This window comes from Oryzias latipes, chromosome 20 (assembly GCF_053564925.1).
Source record: "Oryzias latipes strain Hd-rR chromosome 20, Olatipes_Hd-rR_3.1".
Taxonomy (NCBI): domain Eukaryota; kingdom Metazoa; phylum Chordata; class Actinopteri; order Beloniformes; family Adrianichthyidae; genus Oryzias; species Oryzias latipes.
The window spans coordinates 30482175-30504987 of record NC_136256.1 but is presented as its reverse complement, the minus strand read 5'-3'; the positions used below and the strand labels follow the sequence as shown (position 1 = coordinate 30504987).

At 44.0% G+C, this 22813-nt stretch overlaps 1 protein-coding gene across 3 annotated transcripts in view; it reads left to right on the top strand.

Moving 5' to 3' along the window:
- The first annotated feature begins 842 nt into the window (after positions 1 to 842).
- Positions 843 to 22813, top strand: part of cnksr2a (connector enhancer of kinase suppressor of Ras 2a) — an 83785-nt gene continuing 61814 nt past the window's right edge. For all 3 annotated transcript variants that reach the window (XM_078938709.1, XM_023949961.2, XM_023949960.2), the window contains exon 1: positions 843 to 1376. In XM_078938709.1, coding sequence (XP_078794835.1) covers positions 1313 to 1376 — 64 coding nt within the window. In that variant the 5' untranslated portion in view covers positions 843 to 1312. The remainder of the gene's footprint in view (positions 1377 to 22813) is intronic.

Sequence of the window (22813 nt, the reverse complement as noted above, 5' to 3'; positions counted from 1 at the left end):
TCTAAGTTGTCATCAAGTGTGAACGTGAGTGCGTGTTTGTCTGTCTTTGTGATAGCAAACCTTCAAGGGTGAACCCCACCTTTGCCCAACAGTGGCTGGGATAGGCTCCAGCTTCCCCGGGCGCGGGATGTCACTGTTCCTAACCTTGCACGGGTCCGGACTGAGACGCCTGAGGTCTTTTGGGGCTGTAACCCACAAACGAGAGGCGTGGCTACAGAAAAGTGGCTACTTAAGAAAAAGTGACTTTAAATGTTGATTCTTAGACCCAAAATATTATTTTGCTCATTTACCTTTGAACCAATACAACACCATGAATTTCAGAAGTAAGTGAGGTCATTTTGAAGCACAGAAACATATTTTCTAATGAAAACAAATAAACTTAAATTTCAATGATGTTTCTTTGGAGGTGAATCTAAACTAAGGAGGAAGAAAGTTTAAACATCTGGAAAGTTCGGTATTTGTGCTTTAGAAAGAAAGTGGGTCTACCTTCAGCGGTTCCAGAGCAGGAAGATGAATAAATATGTCTTTATTGTCACTGCCCACAATGAAATCGGAGTAGTCACCATTCCAATGAAAAAAAAATCTAACAAAGTATAATGAAAAATATCAATATGTACAAAGGAAATGTGCAAATATATAAAATGTCCGTAATGTGCAGAGTAATCTGTACAGATATGAACATGTCAGATGAGTAAAAACAGGGGTGTCCAAAGCCAGGCCTCCTGGTGATTTTCCAGACACCCTGCCGTATTGATTACCTGGATCAGGTGTGTTTAGCCAATAAGGAGCTTCAATGGCAGGTTGGTTGGGAAACATGAAGGACCCCACCCTCGAGGCCTGGATTTGGACACCTCTGCTCTACATGTTCCCCATTAACATGGAGGGGGCTGCGTCGGTGCCACGCTTCCTGAAAATGATCTCCCTGGTTTTCCTGGAGTTTACAGCAAGCTTGTTCTCCACCCTCAGCTAGAGCAGCACGAGCGCTCCACGGGGAAACAGACGTGAACGCGCCGCCACTCACCGGGCGCATGCGCGGATAAATCGTATCCAGAGAGGGCGGTGAGCTTCGTGTCGAGTCCGGCGTGAGTTTCGATCCCACGCCGCTGCTGGCTGCGCGGCTGTGCACATGCGCGCCCAAGCACGCGCATTCAGCAGGACCGGACTGACGCAGAGAGACACGACTGGAGCGGAATGCACCGGACTCCGGCGTGAACGGTGAACGGGATGCTTGACTGGGAGAAGATGGGGGGCGTCTCTAACGTTCTGACTTAGCCTCCGGTGTGCGACGGAGAGTCTGCGCAAAGTTTCCTCCATGGCGCTGGTGATGGAGCCGGTGAGCAAATGGAGCACGAGCCAGGTGGTGGACTGGATGAAAGGTGAGCTGCTCACACGCACGCGCAAGGACAGGGTGAAGGGATCGTGTTTAAGACCAGAACCTAAGTGTCATTTCGGCAGCCCAAGTTCTCGGATTTGAGAAGTTTTCTGTCCAAAAAGCGGCGGGTTTCAGGAACCGTGCCAGTTCAGCTTGTGGCCACTAGGGGGCCTGCTCCAAAAAGTAGTCAGTCTTCAAGCTTTCTAGAAGAAAATGACCCAAAGAGATAAAGTTACGGTCTGAGGATGGGTTCTTTTGTCGTCTTGCTGTTCTGGGTTTTATCAAATCCAACAGGTAGAATTAATTTAATGTTAATATCGCTCTTTTAGCTTTAGCTTGTGATATTAAATCTTCACTGCTCCAACGTCTCATTTTTCCACATCATGATCATCAGACATTTTTTAATCTGTCTTCAAACAACTGCATTTGGTAATGGCCAGTTGGACCCAAACAGAACCTAACAGTTCTGGGTTTAGACCCACTGGAAGCAGCTTCTGCTCTGAGACCAGCTCCTCAGTAAAGTAGATATTAGCAGCTCTGAAAGTTACTATAGAAGTCATCATGTTGTTTTCACAGCTGTCTTTATGACTGTCAGTGTAGCGAAAGGTGTAAAAAAAGCAAAAATGGGAGGTGGAGAAAAACATTCACATTCATCTGTTTGTGGGAGTGGCAGGGTCACTGACTGCACTGTCAACTGATTGCTAAGATGAGTAGAAGTAACCAAACAGGTTAGAGCTAAAACAAGAAAAAAGACTTTATGAAATTAAACTGATGGGTCACGACCTAAAGAACGAGGTTCCCTGAATGAGCTTCCTGCGTAGGGCGGCTGGGCGCTCCCTTAGAGACAGGGGGAGGAGCTCGGTCATCCGGAGAGAGCTCAGAGTAGAACTGCTGCTCCTCCACATCCAGAGGAGCCAGTTGAGTTACTTGGGCGTTTGGTCTGAACGGAACGCCTCCCTGGGGAGGCGTTCCGGGCATGTCCCACTTGGCGGAGGCCCGGGGGAAGACCCAGGGCACGTTAGACAGTCTACGTCTCTCGTCTGGCCCCCCAGAAGAGCTAGAGGAAGTGGCCGGGGAGAGGGAAGTCTGGGCATCTTTGCTTAGACTGCTGCCCCCGTGACCCGTTCCTGGATGAGTGGAAGAAGATGGATGGATGGATGGATGAGGTTTGGGTTAACCCTAACTAAATCTTCACTTACATGCAACACAGATTCATAAATTTTATGCACTGATAGTTTTTCAAAGGGATTGTTTGTAGTTTAATTTAAAAAAAACTGTTCAAATAGTTTTAAATGTAAAACATTTATTTCATATTAAATGTTGTTCACATGTGATTCTGAGCAAATGTGCTCAAAAAGAACGAGTATCTATCCCCTCTAAATTTTTGTTCAACAAATCTGAACGTTAAAGTCGGTCCGAGCTCAGCGGCGCTGGAGAAGTGTAAGAACAAGCAAGCAACCCAAATGTCTGAAAAATAATAGTTTTGTTTCTATCTGGCAATGATCAGCTTGGAGCTGATGCATAATTCAGTAGCTGAGCTGATTCATTCTGCTCCCAAAGGGCCTTCATGAACATTGGAAAACTCTCAACACACACAGAAAAACACAAATCATCTTCAAATGGACACGCCATGCTGCTTCACCTCTCTGAAAACAAACTAACCTTCAACTAAACCTGCTACAGACCAGGTTATGTTCAGAGCATGAGTTGCTATGGCAACTTGACATACCCTGAAACATACCTCCATTTCTGGAACTGAAAGCTGAGGTTATCAACTTCCTTAGCCTCAAACTTACCGTGGGAGCTAGCATAACCTGCTTTCTGGAATACCCCCCTGGACAGCCATCGGATTGTGTTGTGTGGCAGGAGATCAGAATATTTCCTTTAACTTCATCAAGCAATGCACGGAACAGACAGTGATTCGATTTACATCAGCCACCTGCGTAGCGGTCCACTAAAAGAAAAAAAAAACAAAAGAAAAAATGCCATGCTGGTAGAAACGTGTGTCGCAGGCTATGACGCAAATTTTCGTTGACGGAAATGTTGAAATTGTAGTGGCGGTCATGTGCATTTTAGGTCTGTTAGCAGCAGGGGATTGTGGGATGTGGGATGATGATCTTATTAGGGCTCAGCTGGAGCGTTTCTGTTTGCCCACGTTTCTTTTCATGTGGCAGTTTTGTTGTTCCACCTTAGTTTATTCTTCCTGTTATGTTGTTTCTTTATGTTGCACCGTAAGTGTGGAAGGGAGAGAGGTTGATGACACCTGTGCAATCTTCAATGTTTTCAAGATAATTGGGCTTGACAGGCCGGTAAGAAGCTGTGCTCTCAGCTTCTCTTTTTGGCTCCTCCTCTCTGAGACTGGTCCGTGTCCAGCAGTGTGTGGGACACGGACAGTTCTCTAGCGCAGCTAGTTGATTGACAGCTCAACACTTTTGACATTTTGGCTCCCGTATCGTCCACTGCAAGTGATGTACTGGCCGGGTGTTACAATATATTTCCTACACATTCTTACAGCATTGGAAAACGTTAAGAATGTTTGTGTCGTGTTTTTCCTCCTACAGAAACCATATTAAAACAGAACATATATTTCTCTCCCCCATCTTTTTACATTTTCAAACATTTTTGAAAATGCTCCAGGGAGCCACTAGGGCAGCGCTAAAGAGCCGCATGCGGCTCCTGAGCTGCATGTTGCCGACCCCCGCTTTAGTGGAAGGTTGGCACCGGTGTTTGGCAGCAGAGTCGCCACCAGTGTGCAAATGTGTGTGTGTGAATGGGTTTGTGACTGCTTTGGGTCATCGAGGAAGGTAGAAAGCGCTATATAAAGGGCAGCACGATATCTGTGATCAATGCTGCAATGATGATATAACTTGTGGTATATGAACATATAAAATAATCAAAAGCATCATTTCTATTTTGCTGCAACAGTTTAATTTAAGTAAGAGTTAACATGACTTAAATTATATTCCAAATGACCTGTCGTCTACATAGGTGAAAATCTGATATAAAAGGGCTCCATTCTATTGGTCAAATGCATAAAAGGATTTATTTGATTTGTTAAATAATTCAAGCTGTCATAAGATTGTTGTAGCACATTTAAGGTAACCATTAATAGCAATTTTAGCCGTCTTTTGCGATACCCATATTGAACAGCTGGATATTGAGACAGTGATAAATTTGCGATTTCTTGTGCAGGCCTAGTATACAAGTATACGCCATTTACCATTTACACCAATACACACACCATTACACACCGGTACTCACCTATACATGCCAATAAAAGCCAATACACACCATTACACGCCAATAAATGACAATGCACACCAATACACACAATACACACGAATGCACACCAATACATATCAATACACACCAATACATGCCAAAACACACTAATATACACATTACATAAGAAGGGTGGTAGTCCTAGATCTTCTGTCCTCTTCCCCATCTCTTGTGGGTGGTAGTCAGATACCCCACAGTTTTGTGCCATGGCTATTGACTTCCTGAGCCTTAGTGATGCCCTCTCTCCAAGGAGTGGGGGTCTCCGAGATCTCTGGGTATGCCATGAGCTGGGGATCATAGCACATCTTAGCCTGGGGGTGTCTGTGCCCCTGGGGTGCTGGTTTTGGTCTTTTAACTTGCTGTTCTGGGCCTTGTTATCTTTTCCATTATCAAGTGAGCCTGGTAGGTTCACCCACCCACCCACCCTATAAACGAAGTTAACCTGAAAACAAAGTCACCTAGGCATAGACACCCACTTGAACACAGACTCACCTGAACAGACACTCGCCTGAACACGTCTGTTTAGGTTTTGTTTTTTTTAACTTTGTTACGCCCCCTTTGTGTCTAAGGGGTACCTAGGGGGGCATAACATAAAAAAAGTAAAGTTTTGGCTAATAATTTGACTGTAACACAAAGACCAAACGAATTGTCTCCATACAAAATAACAAATTTATTTACAAATAACCAACCACCAACAAGAACTAAAAGTGAAGCTAAAAGGCTTCAGGGTGAACCCAGGCCAAAATGACAAACAAAACCCCAACTAACTGAAACATGTAATCGTACCTGTAAATGAAAGAAAGGGGAAATAAATGACAAAACTCTAACCTCCCTAACCTAACAAAAACAGGAGAAAACATGGACTAAAGAAAATGGCAGTTCACCCCTACAGCTTCACTTAACATAACTATTAACCAAAAGACTAAACAGAGTGGGCACAAAACTACAAAATACAAAGAACTAATACAGAATACTTAACCACAACACAAAAGTGCAACACAAAACTAAACAGGTGGTGAAATACAAAACAAAATGGAGAAGAGGGCCAAACTGCAGTGGAGACTGGTGCAGCAAGGCTCCCTTCTCACGGTGAGAAAAACCTGCAGAATGTCATGTTTGCATAAAAAGCAGGTCAGGGGTTTATTGCCATCGGTCCACAGACGAAGCTTTGTTTCTTGATGCTGCGTGTCTTCAATTGCGTTCATGCACATATGGCATATGTGTGTGTTTGGGAGGATGGTGAGTTTTTGGTCTCTGACCGTCTGTGCACAACAGCTGACAGACTGGCACAGCAGCTCCTGAGCAGAAGGCCCCGCCCCCGTCCTCATACATTTGTACCAAAACACGCACAAACAGGAGCAGCGTTCCTTCACGCTGGGTGCGTCTGAGGCGACAAGGAAACAGGACACTCTGTGGACTAACATGTTCATGAACCTCAGAAATATCCAGGCCAAAAGGTCTGCACACAATGGAGCATTCCTTCAATTTATGTTCACACAAGATGGGAGGGGTGCGCCTCAGCGTGAGCACGCTGATGGAAATGACAGGAACACTTCCCGACAGCATGTTCTGTTGTCATCTGTTCACACAGAGTGCTGGGCAGGACTTCCCCTCATTTCAATTGCATAAATTCAACTGTGACTTTAAAGTCAGCAGAGTGAAAGCCTGCAAGGACATCTGATGAAAAAGTTGGCCAGCCCTGAATCGTTTTCTGTGTTTGTGATTACAAAGACTTAAAGTCTTTTGTGTGAATGATTCCTCTAAAAAGGTTCTTTGAAATAGACGTGCAAAAATAAAAACCCGTCCTCTGAGTGAATGTCTAGAAATAAAAGGGGTAAACGGTGATAGCGTTTATCAATTTAATTCAGTTCAATTTTATTGATTGAATTATTGTTCTGTTGAATAATGAAAGACGACGGAAAAGACGCCGATTTTGGGTACATCCCATAGTTACGAGAAGAACATGGGGAGTTTTATCCACTGGTACATGTACTGTACCATTTTTTAGAATGTCCGTCAGTGACTGCATCTTCTTCGTCTTATTTCTTCGTGGCAGTGTAGACGCTACTTGGCGTCTATCTTCTTCGCTGGTATGTGTGCTCAAAAAGGCAGTTTTGTGTTTGAGCGCCCCCAAGTTGTGTTTTACTGTAACTTCAGAAGCTCCAGACATGTGTGCAAAAGCGCCATTCTCATTGTTCGCATAGTTTTTGACGCGGCGCGTCAAACCAAAAAAACGAACCCGAGGAATTTTTTTTAAAAAAGATGCTTTTACGCATGGCGTTTTTCGCGTCGGCGTGCACACTCACATTGGTGCCCTTTATTTAGTCACGAGGCGTTAAACGTTGGCGAACATCGCGCGCGAATTTTGTGAACAGGCCTTAAGGTTGTGAAAATACGGTAGTCCCTTTCGTGAGGCCATTAACAAGTCATTAGAGACTCTAACTAGTGCAGTTTCTGTGCTGTGGTGAGGTCTAAACCCTGACTGAAAGTCCTCAAAGTGGCTGTTGTCCTGTAGGTGGCGGTAAAGCTGCTTGTCTACAACTATTTCTAGGATTTTAGAAATAAAGGGGAGGTTTGATTTTGGTCTGTAGTTGTTCAGGTTGCTAGGATCTAAACTGGGCTTTTTCAGAAGAGGTTTGACAACTGCATATTTAAAAGAATGTAGCACGTAACCTGTTTTCAGAGAGGTATTTATTATCATTAGTATGGAATCATTAATTAGGGGGAAGGTTTCTTTAAAAAGTCTAGTGGGAATTGGGTCTAACAGACAAGTTGAGGATTTGGAAGACGTAATAATTGATGTTATTTCCACTTGATCCACAGCAGTGAAGCAGTCCAATGTTACAGAGGTTTTTTTCAGAGGAGCGTTTTACAGTGCTGCTCTGCGCCCGGGTCTCGTCTCTGGGTTGTCAGGTTGACCGACTAAGGCTAGCAGAAATGTTCCTAGAAAGAAGAGCGGCACCGTCCAAAGTAGGATGGACGCCATCTCTCCGTATGAGACCGGGCTTCCCCCAAAACGCACTCCAATTATCCACAAAACCAACACAAACAAAATTTTCTGGGCACCATCTAGCTAACCAGCGGTTAAATGATGAAAAGCAGCTGTACATTTCATCACTGACTAAGTTTGGCAGGGGACCAGAGAAAATTGTAGTGTCTGACATCGACTTGGCAAGTTTGAGTTTAGCACCATGCTTCCTCTCCACCGGTACAAACCCGTTCTGTGTATTTGCTGGCTGCTGGGGAGTGCTAACTGGGTTAGCCCTGGTAGCGTGGCCTGCGCTACGAGTAACAGCCTGGCTAGCCGGCTTAGCTTCCACTGTGCTACCACTATCTTCTCTAATGGAGGCAGGATCCTCACTGAACATATGGCACATGGGGCAGGAAAAGAGGTAGAAGCAATGCTAAGTGCTAAGCTAAGGCTAGCGGTGTTTTAGCCAGGTAGAAGTAGTTCCGTTGCAAGCTTAGCGTAGCGTGGATTGCAAGCGGTTAACTCCGTAGTGTATTCATTAGTATACTAAATATGCTACTTAAATAATGTGAATATTAAACAAGATTTTTTATTAACGCAGTCATTAATTATCAGTTTGTCATCTATTCTCCCAAACAGTAATAATGACACTTATATGAAGGCAAAATCTTTAGCAACACAAATTATTTGTGATTCATATCGCCTGGAAAAAAATCCCTGTAAAGTTTTTGCCTGTTCTGCCGCAAAGGGTGATGGATGACCCCTGACCTTTAATCGCTGCTTCAGATCACAACCACTTGACTCTAATGCATCTACTCTTTGAGTTATAAAAAACAGAATGGGGCGGCCGTGGTATGGTGGTAGGGCGGTCGACCTCCAATCAAATATTGGGGGTTCAATTCCCGCCTTGCCCATCCATGTGTCAAAGTGTCCTTAGGCAAGACACTGAACCCACGTTGCCTCTGGTGGAAGGTTGGCGCCAGTGTTTGGCAGTGGAGCCGCCACCAGTGCGTGAATGTGTATGTGACTGTAAAGCACTTTGGGCTTTCGAGGAAGGTAGAAAAGTGCCATATATGTACAGTAAACCCTTGTTTTGCGCGGGGGTTACGTTCCAAAAGAACCCGTGATAGGCAAAATCCATGAAGTAGAAACCTTTATTTTTTTCTTACAATTAATATACAATTAAATACTCTATTATACATTGAAAAGAAAGAACAGGCCATTTTACAGGCTCAAGCATTTGTTTCACAAATCAAAGTACTTTAGAAATGTTTTTTTTCCAACAAATAACTTCTGCACTGTACTGACAAAGAATAATTTTAATCATCGATGTGAACAGAAGGCTTCAAATTGCGGAATTAGCCCCGCCCACCGCAACCCGAGTAATAGGATTAAACGGGAGAAAATTTAAAATTATCATGAAAAAATTCAAAGTACAGTGGGACAAATAGTGACTCAGGTGTATTTACTGCTCTTCAGACATAGCTGCTGCATCCTGACTCCGCTCTGCAGTGTTTTCTTCTTTTGAAGCCCGCGGTGCAGGTGTGTTTGTTCGGAAGAAGAACATAGTGATTGGCAGTTGTTGTCGCTCTTTTTTTCTATGGGTTTTAGAGAAACTCGAAATTGCAAGATGATTTGCACGTACGTAATGTAAATTTGGCAAGCTGTTTTACGTACCTGTACACTTTAAACTGCAATGTTATTGACGCACAGGTAGAGAAGAAGCGGAGTGACTTTTTAGCCAATCAGAATGCAGGACACAAGATTTCAGAGTGGCCTTTTCTTGTGGCCAGTCTAAGGCACACCTGTGCAATAATCATGCTGTTTAATCACCATCTTGATATGGCACACCTGTGAGGTGGGATGGATTGTCTTGGCAAAGGAGAAGTGCTCACTATCACAGATTAAGACAGATTTGTGAACAATATTTCAAAGAACTGGTTATTTTGTGTTTGTGGAAAATGTTTCACATCTTTGAGTTCATACCATAATAGATGGGAGCAATAACAAAAGTGTTGCGTTTATTTATTTATATATATATATAAAAAAACGGGCTGCACGGTGGCGCAGTGGTTAGCGCTCTTGCCTCACAGCAACAAGGCCCCGGTTCAAGTCCCGGCTGGGGGACATGAAAAACACATCATCAATGGGGGACCTTTCTGTGTGGAGTTTGCATGTTCTCCCCGTGCATGTGTGGGTTTTCTCCGGGATCTCCGGCTTCCTCCCACCGTCCAAAAAGATGCTTCATAGGTTGATTGGCAACTCTAAATTGTCCATAGGTGAGTGTGAGAGGGAATGGATGTGTGATGGAGGATATTCTACCTTGCGACAGACTGGCGGCCCGTCCAGGGCATCCCTTGTCTACGCCCAAGTGGCCGGGATAGGCTCTGGCAACCCCGTGACCCAGAAAGGGAATAAACGGTAAAGAAGATGAATATATATAAAAACCAGAAACCAATGAACTGGTTTACACTTCAGCAGCAGTGATCCTTTAGATGCTTGGATATAAGAGCAACCATGGAAGAAAACTGTACCCACCATGGAAGCAACGGTTAGAGGCCAAAATCAAGGCAGCTCGGAGGGATGCGAGTAAGCTGACCGAGGCTCAAAGAGGTACAATGACAAAGCAAGTACCTAAGAGATACAGCCAGATGCCCATACCTGAAGCACTGGAAACTGCCAAACAAAGGCTCCTAGCCTTGAGCAGCCGCCTAAAGAGGGACACAAGAGACAATGAAGCCAGACAAATAAACAGGCTGTTAGCAACTCAACCTGCGAAAGTGTACGCTCAGTGGCAGGGTCAAAACAGCCGAGCAGACCCACAAAGGCTGGAAACTGAACAGTACTAGAAAAGTATATGGGAGAAAGAGACGGCACATAACAGCAATGCCCAGTGGCTGGTCTCTCTGAGAAAAGAACATAGCAACCTCCCTGAACAGAATCCAGTAACCATCACAGTGGCTGAGATCCAAGAAAGAGTCTCAGGAATGAAATACTGGACAGCACCGCGCCCTGACGTGATACATGCCTACTGGCTTAAGAAACTCACCGAACTCCACGAGCACCTGGCAGCACAAATGAACCAGCTGCTAAGAGATGGGACTCACCCTGAATGGCTAACGGAAGGGCGAACGATCCTGATCCAGAAGGATCCCTCAAAGGGTGCAGTCCCATTCAACTACCAGTCTGTCCACAACATGGAAGCTGATTTCAGGCATCATTGCAACCAAGATAAATAGGCACATGGATCATTACATGAGAAACACACAGAAGGGCATTGGTAGAGACTCCAGAGGAGCCAAACACCAACTCCTGGTCGACAGAACAGTCGCCCAAGACTGCAGGTCACGACATACCAACCTGTGCACAGTCTGGATTGATTACAAGAAGGCCTATGACTCAATGCCACACACGTGGATCACTGAATGCTTGGAGCTGTACAACATCAACAGGACTCAAAGAGCCTTCATTAGAAACTCAATGAAGCTGTGGAAAACCACCCTTGAAGCCAATGGGAAGCCACTTGCACAAGTGTCCATCAAATGTGGAGCATACCAAGGTGACGCTCTGTCCCCACTGCTGTTCTGCGTAGGCCTGAACCCCCTCAGCCAAATAATCAACAAGACTGGCTATGGATACCGACTCAGAAATGGGGCCAACATCAGTCACCTCCTCTACATGTACGAGGCAAGGTAGTCCACACAGGAGGGGTCTCACTCCCAGAAGGAACAATAGCAGACATCGAGGACAGTTACCTGTACCTTCGAATTCCGCAGGCCAATGGCAACCTGGAGCAGGCAACAAGGAAAGCTGCAACAGCTAAATACCTCCAACGAGTAAGGCAAAAATAAGACCCGTGCAATAAACAGCTATGCACTTCCAGTTATCAGATACCCTGCAGGAATAATAAGATGGCCTAAAGAAGAGATACAGACCACGGATGTTAAAACATGAAAGCTCCTCAACGTGCATGGAGGGTTCCATACCAAATCCAGCACCCTGAGACTGTATGCTAGCCGCAAGGAAGGAGGCCGAGGACTAGTGAGCGTAGAAGCCACTGTCCAGGATGAAACATCCAAGAACCATGAATACACCAAGCTCGAGGCCCCAACTGATTTTGTGCTCAGTGAATGTCTCAGGCAATGGAGAGCAGGGGATACAGTGCTGGAGGACAGATCCTCATGGGCGGACAAACCTCTACATGGGATGTACCACCGGACCATAACTACAGTGGCTGATATCAAGAAGTCCTACCAATGGCTAGAAAGGGCTGGCCTACAGGACAGCACCGAAGCACTTATCCTGGCAGCCCAGGAATAAGCCCTGAGCACCAGAGCAATTGAGGCTCAGATCTACCACACCAGACAAGACCCAAGGTGTAGGCTGTGCAAAGAAGCGCCTAAAACAATCAAGCACATAACTGCAAGTTGTAAGATGCTGGCAGGGAAAGCATACATGGAGCGCCACTATCAAGTGGCTGGAATAATATACAGGAACATGTATGCAGAATATGGACTGGAAACCCCAAGGTCAAAATGTGAAACACCTCCAAAGGTGGTATAGAATGAGAGGGCAAAGATCCTGTGGGACTTCCAGATCCAGACTGATAGAATGGTAATGGAGAACCAACCAGACATTGTAGTGGTGGACAAAGAACTGAGGAAAGCCGTTGTGGTGGATGTGGCAGTACCAAGCGATGGGAACATCAGGAAGAAGGAACATGAGAAACTGGAGAATTACCAGGGACTCGGAGAAGAACTGGAAAAAGCCTGGAAAGTGAAGGTGACAGTGGTGCCTGTGGTAATTGGACCACTTGGGTCAGTAACTCCCAAGCTGGAGGAGTGGCTACAACAGATCCCTGGAAAGACCTCAGACCTCTCAGTCCAGGGCTCCAGACTGCGACCATTTGGTCGCATTTTGCGACCAAATTTGAGAGTGTGCGATTGAATTTTACATCCAGTCGCACATGTGCGACCAGTAAATTTGCCTCCCCCACCCTCCGTATTTTTTATACATTAAACGTGGAAGGGGCACGTCAATGATCAATGAAATAATCAATGAGACGCGAGCGCACACGCACGCAAACACACACACAAACTCGCACACATACTCATGAGACGAGAGCACGCACTCGCGTAAGTGGCTAAAATGCGTGTAGGGGGAGGGGCCTTGAGATAATCGAGAGCGCGTAAACATCTGTGGGAAGGAAACGGAGACAAATATCATCACAATCTGTGCGTGCATCTGAGCTATGAGCAAGCGAACCATTGATTCATTCTTCCGACCTGCGGCTGGTGTACCAGTGCCAGAGTCTACAGCAGGGGTCTCAAACTCGCGGCCCGTGGGCTATTTGTGGCCCCCACTTTGAAATGAAAGTTTAATTTTAATGCGTCCTGCCAGTTTGTATGAATGACACCTTTTCATTTTTGTGTGCGGAGCTGACAAACCAACCAATCACAGTGGAGTAAATGACTATTGGGGGCGTGACAATGACCGGGCTTGAAAGCAGGAAACCTGACCGCCCCCTCCCCGGACCACATGAAGGAGTTCCTTACTTTCCTTTTTAGAACGTATCTATTCGCTCGTAAATTTCTAAATGCATGCAGTCCGTGCTGAACTTTTCTCTGGGTCACACAGATACGGAGGTTACGGTTAAGCGCGCGGCGTCACATCCCCCCAACCAAACGGTTTATGCACGGCTATTACGGCAGCACACCGCTCCCGCGGGAGTCGGGTCAGCTGAGGAGAATAAATGTCCCACACCTACATGCGTGACAGCTAACGGGGCTCGAACTTTAAACACGTGCGAGCAACAACACGGTTTAGTCCGAGACACACTTAAAACACGTGGTGAAAATGCAACGATAGACGTGTTTGAGATGAACCAGCGGCTCGCCTGGATCATTGGGGAGACCAGGCCGGGGGGCGAATCTGCAGCGAGACTGAAGGAAAACAGGAAGTTGAAGTTCAATTCAGTTCAATTTAGTTGTAATATTCCTCTCCCCCTTAGTATGATCTGTGTTATTATATATTTTATATTTATTTGAATGTTTTGTAATGGATGTAGCCTATTTTTAATCAATTGGTATTTTAAATTGTTTCAATTTCTCACTTAACTGCAAAACCATCAGGACACATGTCCCATAATGCATTGTTTTGTAGTCATAGGGCAGCTTTCAGTCAGTTCAGTACTAAATTTCCAGCTGCGTTCGGTAGGTTAGGACCTTGCTGCTCCCGCCACTTTCTCCTGATATTTTTGTGATGATTGACAGGTGATGTTAGAGCAAAAACAAAAATTTATGTCACACACCAGGGGCCTGTTTCAGAAAGGAGGTTAAGTGTAAACTCTGAGTCCGTTAACCCTGAAATTAGGGAAACCCTGGATTTTCCGTTTCAGAATGGGAGGTTTGTTAAACCAGAGAAAGCAGAGTAAGTCAAACCCGTTTCTGAAAGAGAGGTAACTTATACTCGGAGTCAGTGTCCATGGTTACTTACGCTGTGAACCTAACCTGGTCGGGATCAGGTTTTATTCTCTAAACTCATGGTTTATGCCGGTCCCCTCCCCTTTTTAAAGATGAAGCGGTATTTTTCGCTTTAACCTTCATTGCCCACATTTCCGTCACACAGAGACGGTCTAAGTGACAAGAATGGCTTGTCCTTTTTTGGAGGACCCAATAGACGAGGAGGCTGCATTAATTCGTAGAGAATTACATTTACGTCAAGCGAGGATTTTGAGACCTAGACTCGATTTTTTGTCATTTCTCCATACGTTTTTGTTTGAGCGTTACCGTTTTTCGTTGCAGTCAATTGCATATATACAATGAAAACAACATTAGATATGTATTGCTATGTAGATGTTTCATATGTCAAATATTGTCAACAAAGCCTACATCCATGACATGCTCACATTTGACCTGATTGAATTATGTTTTATACTTCATTTTTAGCTGCTGCCATGTTCTTTTAATTCCTGCAGGATTGAATCTACATGAAAATGAAATCAGGGACATTGAATTAGATTAATGTAACAATTATTGTAGTAGGTTTAGGGGATGTCATCTGGACTTGGTTTTAAAGTTGGAAGACGTTTCACCTCTTATCCAAGAGGCTTTGTCAATTCTGAAATAGCTGGTCTAAGAGCTGGTATATATGCGCTCATGGGGGAGGAGTCAGACCTGAAACTGGAGGTGTTGTCCACTTAGCCTATGTGGTGTCGGGTCGTTAATAGTCCTTTGTCCTCAGCTGGGGGTTGGGGAGTCAGTGACTCCCTCTCCAAATTGGTCGTCTCTTTCAGCGGTTAACGACTCAGGTGGGTCCAGAATTGACAAAGCCTCTTGGATAAGAGGTGAAACGTCTTCCAACTTTAAAACCAAGTCCAGATGACATCCCCTAAACCTACTACAATGGAACCAACCTGGATGAATGAGAGTCTTCATAGAAATGTAACAATTACTTTTTGGAAACACAATTTGCTAGTACTGCTTACTTTCTTAATCCCATATAAACCTATACCACTTGATCAATACAAGGGTAGACAAGAGTTCACTTTTAAAAACACAATTGCATGGATTAATATTAAACTGACCAACGTTTGCAAGAGGGGAAGGTTAACAAAAAAGTCATCTAAACATTACCGACGTTAAATGCATTTTTCCCCCAGATTGGTTCTGTACACTATGCAGCATTTCATGCAATTACACCAGGAATAACACTTCAAAAGTACACCTTAATATCGCCATTTTTTATTTCACACCTTACGCTATTTAGAAAGTTATTACAGCCAATATTTTATAACAATGATTTAAATGCAAACTTGCGCATTAACTTGAGCAGCTATGTTTTGTAACTGGGGTGTAACTGTCTCTGTTTTGCAGATGCAGCGGTGTTACTTTTCTTCTGGAATTTGTGCTCATATTCACTGTAACTCTGCAGCAGCACGTCAAGTTCAGCTGGCGAAAAATACGCAGACCTCTTTTTTTCCACGGTTGCCATGGTGACTCGTAATATCTGCACTCCATTAAAAATGGCTTCTTATAGTCGCGGTGCGCAAGCTTAACTCCGAATCAGTCCACTCAGAGTTGATTGACCTAACTCCGATCAGCTGCTCTGAAACAGAAAACTCAGAGTTGTTAATCTCTCGATAGACCAACTCAGAGTTCAAGTTTAACCTCAGAGTTGGTTGAACCTCCTTTCTGAAACAGGCCCCAGGTGATCTGAACAGCGTTGCGTCCACCTGGGTGATCTCAAACACGCTTATTGTGCTTCTTGGCTGCACTTATTTGGTGTCACCAACATAAATTTCCATCAGTTTTTGAGCCTCTCTCTGATCTCAGGTATCTATATCCATTGTTCTGATATCCAGTGAACATTGCCCATTCTTTTACAGTTTACCTTCTTCTGCCAGTTTACCTTCTTGTTGCATCTTCAAAAGTGCAGATTAAAATGTGACACTGAATTTGATACAGCGCATTGTAATTTCTGCATCTATTATTAAAGTATTTATTCATAATACAGTGGAAATTAGTAGATTTGGTTAGAATGTTGATTTACAGTATGCGCCCCTAAATTTTCTGGTTGTGCCCCTAAAATTTTCAGTTGGGGGCCACTGTGCTCCTAGTGAAAAAAGTTAGTCTGGAGTCCTACAGTCCAGAAAAGCGCAGTGCTGGGAGTAGCTAAGATACTGCAGCTTGGAGGAGAAACCACCCGGGGAAGGGTGAGAGGGGCGTTGTTTTTTGTTTTTTTAATATATATATATATATATAAACTCAAGTTTTGCAAATATCGGCTGGTATTGATACTGACACCAATATATAGCCCATCCCTAGATTGAACTGTCTTGGAGGATCTTCCATGTTTCTAACATCCCTGGTTTCCAAAGCAGCAGACTGAGGATATGCTGTTGTTGACGCTTCAGTCCATTTAAAACACCTATTTCATGAATCTTTCCAACATGCAGAAATCAGAAAAAAATCTGATTTTGTTAGCTGTGTTTGACAGAGAAGAGGAGGTTGTTTGTGGGAGTTTGGCTCGCTGCTGTTGTGAAAAGTGTGCCTCTGTGGGAGTTAAGTGTGTGAGTCAGCTCTGAATCATGCCTTCTGCAGCACTAGCACACCATGCTGTACTTTAGCGTTCCAGCACGGATACTGTACAGAGATACAGGTGTGAGTGTACAGACTCATTATAGAGCAAACCCACACTGGCATTACAGCGATCTCATATCAATTTATAGAAAAACCTGGGCGGGAAAATGTATTTTTTTCCTGAAGCAAAAACAGCTCTATGGAAAATGAGTCCAGTTCTTCTGCTGCTCCTGAGTGAAGTTATTCACAGAGGTTTGCACTTAGATCTGATAAATTCAAATAGACACGGCTGGCTGTGTGCATGTTCTCAGTCTAAAAGAACTAAAAAGAAAAAATAATTAAATAGGAAATGATGCGTAAATATTTGTAAGTAAGTACATTTTATTTGTACAGCACCCTTCACAGATAGAAGTCACAAGGTGCTTCAGAGGTTAAAATATGTATATATACAAAACATAAAAGATAAAAGGCATAAACCACATAACCCCAATAAAAGCAGTTTGAGTTCAAATGTTTTGCAAAAATAAAACGTTTTTAGTTGACTTTTAAAAGAATTCAGAGTCCAGGGAACGCAGGGACAGTGGAAGCTCATTCTAGAGTTTGGAAGCGACAGCCTGGAAGGATCTGTCTCCTTTAGTTCGGAACAGTGTGGGAGGGACCATCAGCAGGTTCTGATCCGCAGACCTCAGTGCACCAGATGGTCTGTAGGGGGCGATCAAATCAGAAACATATGGAGGTGCTTGAGAATGAAGGGCCTTATAAGTCAAAACTAAGATTTTGTACTGATAACGGTAAGCAACCGGGAGCCAATGAAGAGCTTTGAGGATAGGGGAGATGTGATCTCTTCTCTTGGTGCGGGTCAAGTTCCTCGCAGCAGAGTTCTGGATCTGCTGCAGGAGAGACAGCTCCTTATTCAGACAGGAAAACAGACTGTTACAGTAGTCTAGCCGTGTAGAAACCAAGGCATGGATAAGAAGTTCTAGATCTTCCTATGACACCATTTTCCGTAGTTTAGAAATATTCCTCAACTGGAAGAAACAGTTTCTGATCAGCTGTTTGGAGTGCTGCTCCAGCGACTCATCTGTGTCAAAAATGAAAAAGATGAATTTTTAAAATGAATGTAACTTTTTATTTATCATTCCAAAAGATATTAAGTAGGTAATTCATACTTTCACACACACACTCTCTCAAACACACATACACGCACACACATTTTGCAAGGAAGGTGGGACCTAGGACCATCTGTCCCCTGCCTCTTCCCTGGTGGGGGGTACGGGCCCCTTTGCAACGGCGGCTGTGTCCCCGGGGTGCTGGCTTCCTGGGCCCGGCGGTGCTCTCTCCGCGCGGTGGGGGGGTTCACATTACATCTGAGCCGGGGGTGTTCGTGTCCCTGGGGGGTGGGTTCTGGTCCTTGCTCCTGAGTGCTGGGCCCCGCCAAATTTCCAACTGTGGCCGAGCCTGGTCGGGCCATATTTACAACACCCTTTGTGGGCCCTCTTTTTTCCCCGGGGTTCCCCCCTCCTGGGCGGGGGCGGCGGGCCCCTGCCTCGCTCCTCCCTGGACCAACCGTTGGCCGGGCGGATGGCTGCCTGGAGTGCGGAGTGGGTCTCCCTTGGGGGGTCCTGGCCCGTACCTGGGGTTGGGGCGGGGGGATGCCCGGAACTCCTGGGTGGTGGTGGGGTGCTCGTCTGGGGCTGTGGGCGTCCTTCTCCGGTGGGGCCCTGCGTTGGGTTCTCCCGGCGCGGCGGGGGGGCTGCTCTCCTGGTTGGGCTGGGGCGGCGCCCTCTTTCCCTCCGTGCCTCCCTGCTCTCTGGCTCTGGGGGCCTTGCGGCGGCCCTGCTGGCCCTGGCCTGGGTGGCGGGCTTGGTCGCCCGGGCGGCGGTTGTTCCCTGCCGGTTCCCGTGTGGTGTTGGGGGGAATCCGGCTGCCGCTGCTGGTGCGGTGGGGGTCTTGGGGTGGGGATGGCTGGGCACTCTCCCTCCTTCTTTTCACGTTCCACCATCCATTTTAGAAGAACATAAACACTCACCTGAGCACAGGTGTCAGCTCAACAGACTGAATGACTGAAATATTTCACACTAGTTGGTTTTAAGGCATAAGTATGCGTGTGAACACTATCTGTTTTGTGTACATGTCGACAGGTGGACATTTTTGCAACTAACAAGTGTGTTTATAACATTTGAGTGTGTGTGTGGACAGGCTCCGCCCTTTTTTTTTTTTGTTTTTTTTTTACATTTGAACCTTACCATAATGATTAACAACCAGTAAACTTGTTGCTTTATGCTGCTTCATGGTCTTATCCCCCTTCCCCTCCTATTATCACCCCCTACCCCCCCTCTCTCTAACGTCCCTCTTTCTTCTTCCCCTCTTTCCTTTTCCGTCCGGTCCAACACCAAAGATTTTCAGACATGTTTGAAATTAATAAAGTTTGGCCTCAATTACAAAAGGGGTTTATTCAGACATACCTTTGGTTTGTCTGAAGATTAATAACCCCTCTTGTTAAAGTAAAATATGTCCAACCCAAGAGGCCCTCAGCTCTCATCTGTCTGCCTAGCTGTTGGACAGGACAAGTTAAAAAAAAAAAAGAAAAGAAAAAAAAAAAAAAAAAAAAAAAAAAAAAAAAAGTAGGTAATTCATAAAATAAAAAAAATATTAATTGACTGAAACCGTTGAAACTGTTTAATAAAAATTTAATATAAGTTTGTTGTTTTTTATCTCTACCCCCCCATACCCGATTTATGCAGAAGATTCAGTTCTGTCATACCTATAAACAGCATAGTTCAGCTCATACTTGAAAAGTGTTGATAATTAAAAGTTGCAAGTTTTATTTGTTGAACAACAAAACATGTAAAAATGAAATAATTTATTTAGCTCCAAAATATTTTTCACTTTTATATTTTTACAAAGACTATTAAAGTAACCTAAAGATCAAAGCGCTTGTATTGTTTTTGAATTTTGGTTAAATATTTGGGTTTTTATTATTGTTGACTTTGACGTTGACGTAAATAATCAAAGACCTGCTCTCCCAGTCTGACCGGAGAACCATAAAACCCCTTGGAACCTTCTGCAGCTTGTCTCACAAACCGACGCAAATAAAACTGATGCAACGCAAAATGATGCAATGCAAACCGACTCAAAGCAAACAAAAGTCTTCCATTATTCGCCTGAACCCTGCATGGCACTCACCAGAGGCCTCCGCGGCGTTCACCAGAGGCCTGCGCGGCACTCACCAGAGGCCTGCGCGGCGTTCACCAGAGGCCTGCGCACGAAGAATTTAGCTTGTGAACAAAAAGTTTTTATTTTTTTATGCTTGTCATCAGTTTTATGAAATGGGATTAACTTTAGCAGTTTTCATACCTTTCTGGGAAAATACTTGTTTAAAGGGCCTTGCTTGATGCTCCTGATCATCAGGATTGCACATGTGAATCAGCTGGAATGGTTCCCTTTGTGCTGCTGAGCATTGAAGCCACACCCACCTTGGTTGGTGGGTCTTCAGGGTGACTGGCAGCGATACGCTGATGATGCCCCGCTCGTCTCCCCGTCTGCTGCTGTGACCTGAACTGCCTCAGAGTAACACTCTGCCAGCCAGCATTGTTATAATCAGCTTCACTTCTGCTCCGTCTGCTGCGAGTAACACTCCTTTAACTTTGAGGAAAGCAGACGCCTGCTTTGTGTGAAAGCTGTGCTACTGCTGGCAAGAACAACCCAACAACCAACACAGTAGGGGTTTGGGAATACTTACTGAAGAGGGAATTTCATACGTTTTCACTCTGGTTTTCTGGTAATGCAAATTGTCCTGAATCTGACTCACGATAACAGTAGTTGTGATAAAAGTGATGAAGATGATAGAAGGAAGATGCAGGAACACTTGTCTTTGTTTGCAGGAATGAATTCTTTCTGACAAGAAAAACAGAAACATTTTAGCTTTACTTTCATTGTCACCATCAGGCTCTCCATTTATTTGTTTACCATCTCCAATTTTGGGACTTTTTCTTTAGTTTTACTGTTTATTAAGAACAGAGGAGTAATTGAATTGAATTTGTTGCACCAAGTACGAGTAGAATGAAACTGCTCTTTCAAAGATGGGGAAAAAAGGGAAAAAACCTGAGAAAAACAGTTGAGCCAAAATAAGCAAACATTTGCCTTTTTTTGCTCTCATCAGAGCAGAGTGTTTGTGAAAGAAAAAATACATAAAATAGGATATAAAATAGTACACCATCTCAGCCTACCGCAGCTTCAAGGAGCATCCCACTCCCACATTGTACTGGGGAGTAAGAATACAGAGACAGCCTAAGGACCACAAATCCCAGCTTTCACAGCCAGACTACATTTCAAACTTCAAACTTAAACTTTATTGATTTGTATAGCGCCTTTCATTTTGGTGAAAAACACAAAGCACTTAACATAAAAGCAGATAAAATAATCATTAAGTATGAAAATTATTTAAAACAGGAAACACAGGACAATAACACACAGATGGGACCCCTCCCTAACCCAGATTCCTCCCTCCACCCATCCAGTTCCCCCAGTAGAACCCTGAACAAAAACGAAGAACTGCAGCATAAAGAAAAGGTCTGGCTTGGTTCTGCTGTCAGGAAACATAAATAAAAGCATGCATTAGCACCTCTGTGCTGGCAAGAGAGAAAAAACGGGGGGACTCTGGCAATGTTTTTAAGATGATAAAATCCTGTTTTCACAATGTTTCTGATGTGAAGAATAAAACTCCAAGAGTCAAAAAGTACGCCCAGGTTTCTTACACATTGAGAAGGTTTAAAATTCCTAAGTTTGGGTAAAATCGTCTCTCTCTTGTCTTCAGAACCAATGATCAAAACTTCAGTTTTGTCCTGGTTAAGCTGCAATAAGTTTTCTGCCATCCACAAATTTCTTTTTAAAATGCAGTTTAAAAGAATGTTGACAGGTTCAAGGTCATCGGGAGACACGGCGATGTAAAGCCGTGTATCATCAGCGTAGCTGTGAAAGTCATTGCTTCACAGGTGAAAGTCTACATATTTGGTTGATGTTGCTGTCTGTGGCAGTGTCTCCTGATAACATCCCCAAGAGGCAACATATATAAATTAAAAAGTATTGGACCCAAAATTGAACCCTGGGGAACCCCACAACTTATTTCACGTTTTCTTGAGGACTGAGTATCCATACTTACAAAAAAGTGTCGATCTTTGAGATAGGAGTGAAACCATTTAAGAGCAGTTCCTGAGAGGCCGACCCGACTCCTAAGTCTGTCTAATAAAATCTGGTGATCTACCGTGTTAAAGGCGGCACTAAGATCTAGCAGCACCAAAACAGAAAGTTTCTGCGAGTCGTAGGCATTTCTGAGATCCTTTAAAAATTTTAAAAGGGCCGTCTCAGTACTGTGATTTGTCCTAAAACAAGATTGACATTTTTCAAGAACATGTTCATTTAAAAAATCATGCAATTGAGTAAAAACAAGTTTTTCAATAATTTTACCTAAAAATTGGTAAGTTGGATACAGATCTGTAATTGTCCATTATGGTTGGGTCCAAGTTACTCTTCTTCAGAAGGGGCCTCACCACCACCCAGCCAACACAGCCATCATAAAATTAGTCTCTATGCAGATGACATATTACTGTTTTTAAGTAATTTACATTCTGTAAATGAAACAGCAACAATCATTAATGAATTTTCCTCCATATCAGACTACTCCATTAATTGGAATAAGTCTGTTTTATTACCACTAAACAGTAATGCGGAGCAAAGACTCACAATACCACTTAAATCAGGAAATATCAAATATCTAGGTATCTATTTTTCCCCCAAACTATCAGAACTGGTGCAGCTAAACCACACCCCATTACTGAAAAACATACAGGACGATCTAACACAATGGACCAACCTGCCTCTGTCCCTTATGGGCAAGGTAGCCACGGTTAAAATGAAAATCTTACCTAAAGTTAATTATCTCTTCTCAATGATCCCCACTCAACCGCCATTAAAATGGTTCAAAACATTAGACTCATCCATATCAAGCTTTCTATGGAACAATAAACCTGCAAGAATTAGTCTAAAAACTTTAAAATCTGCAAAAAGCTGTGGAGGATTAGAATTACCTAACTTCCACAAATACTTTCT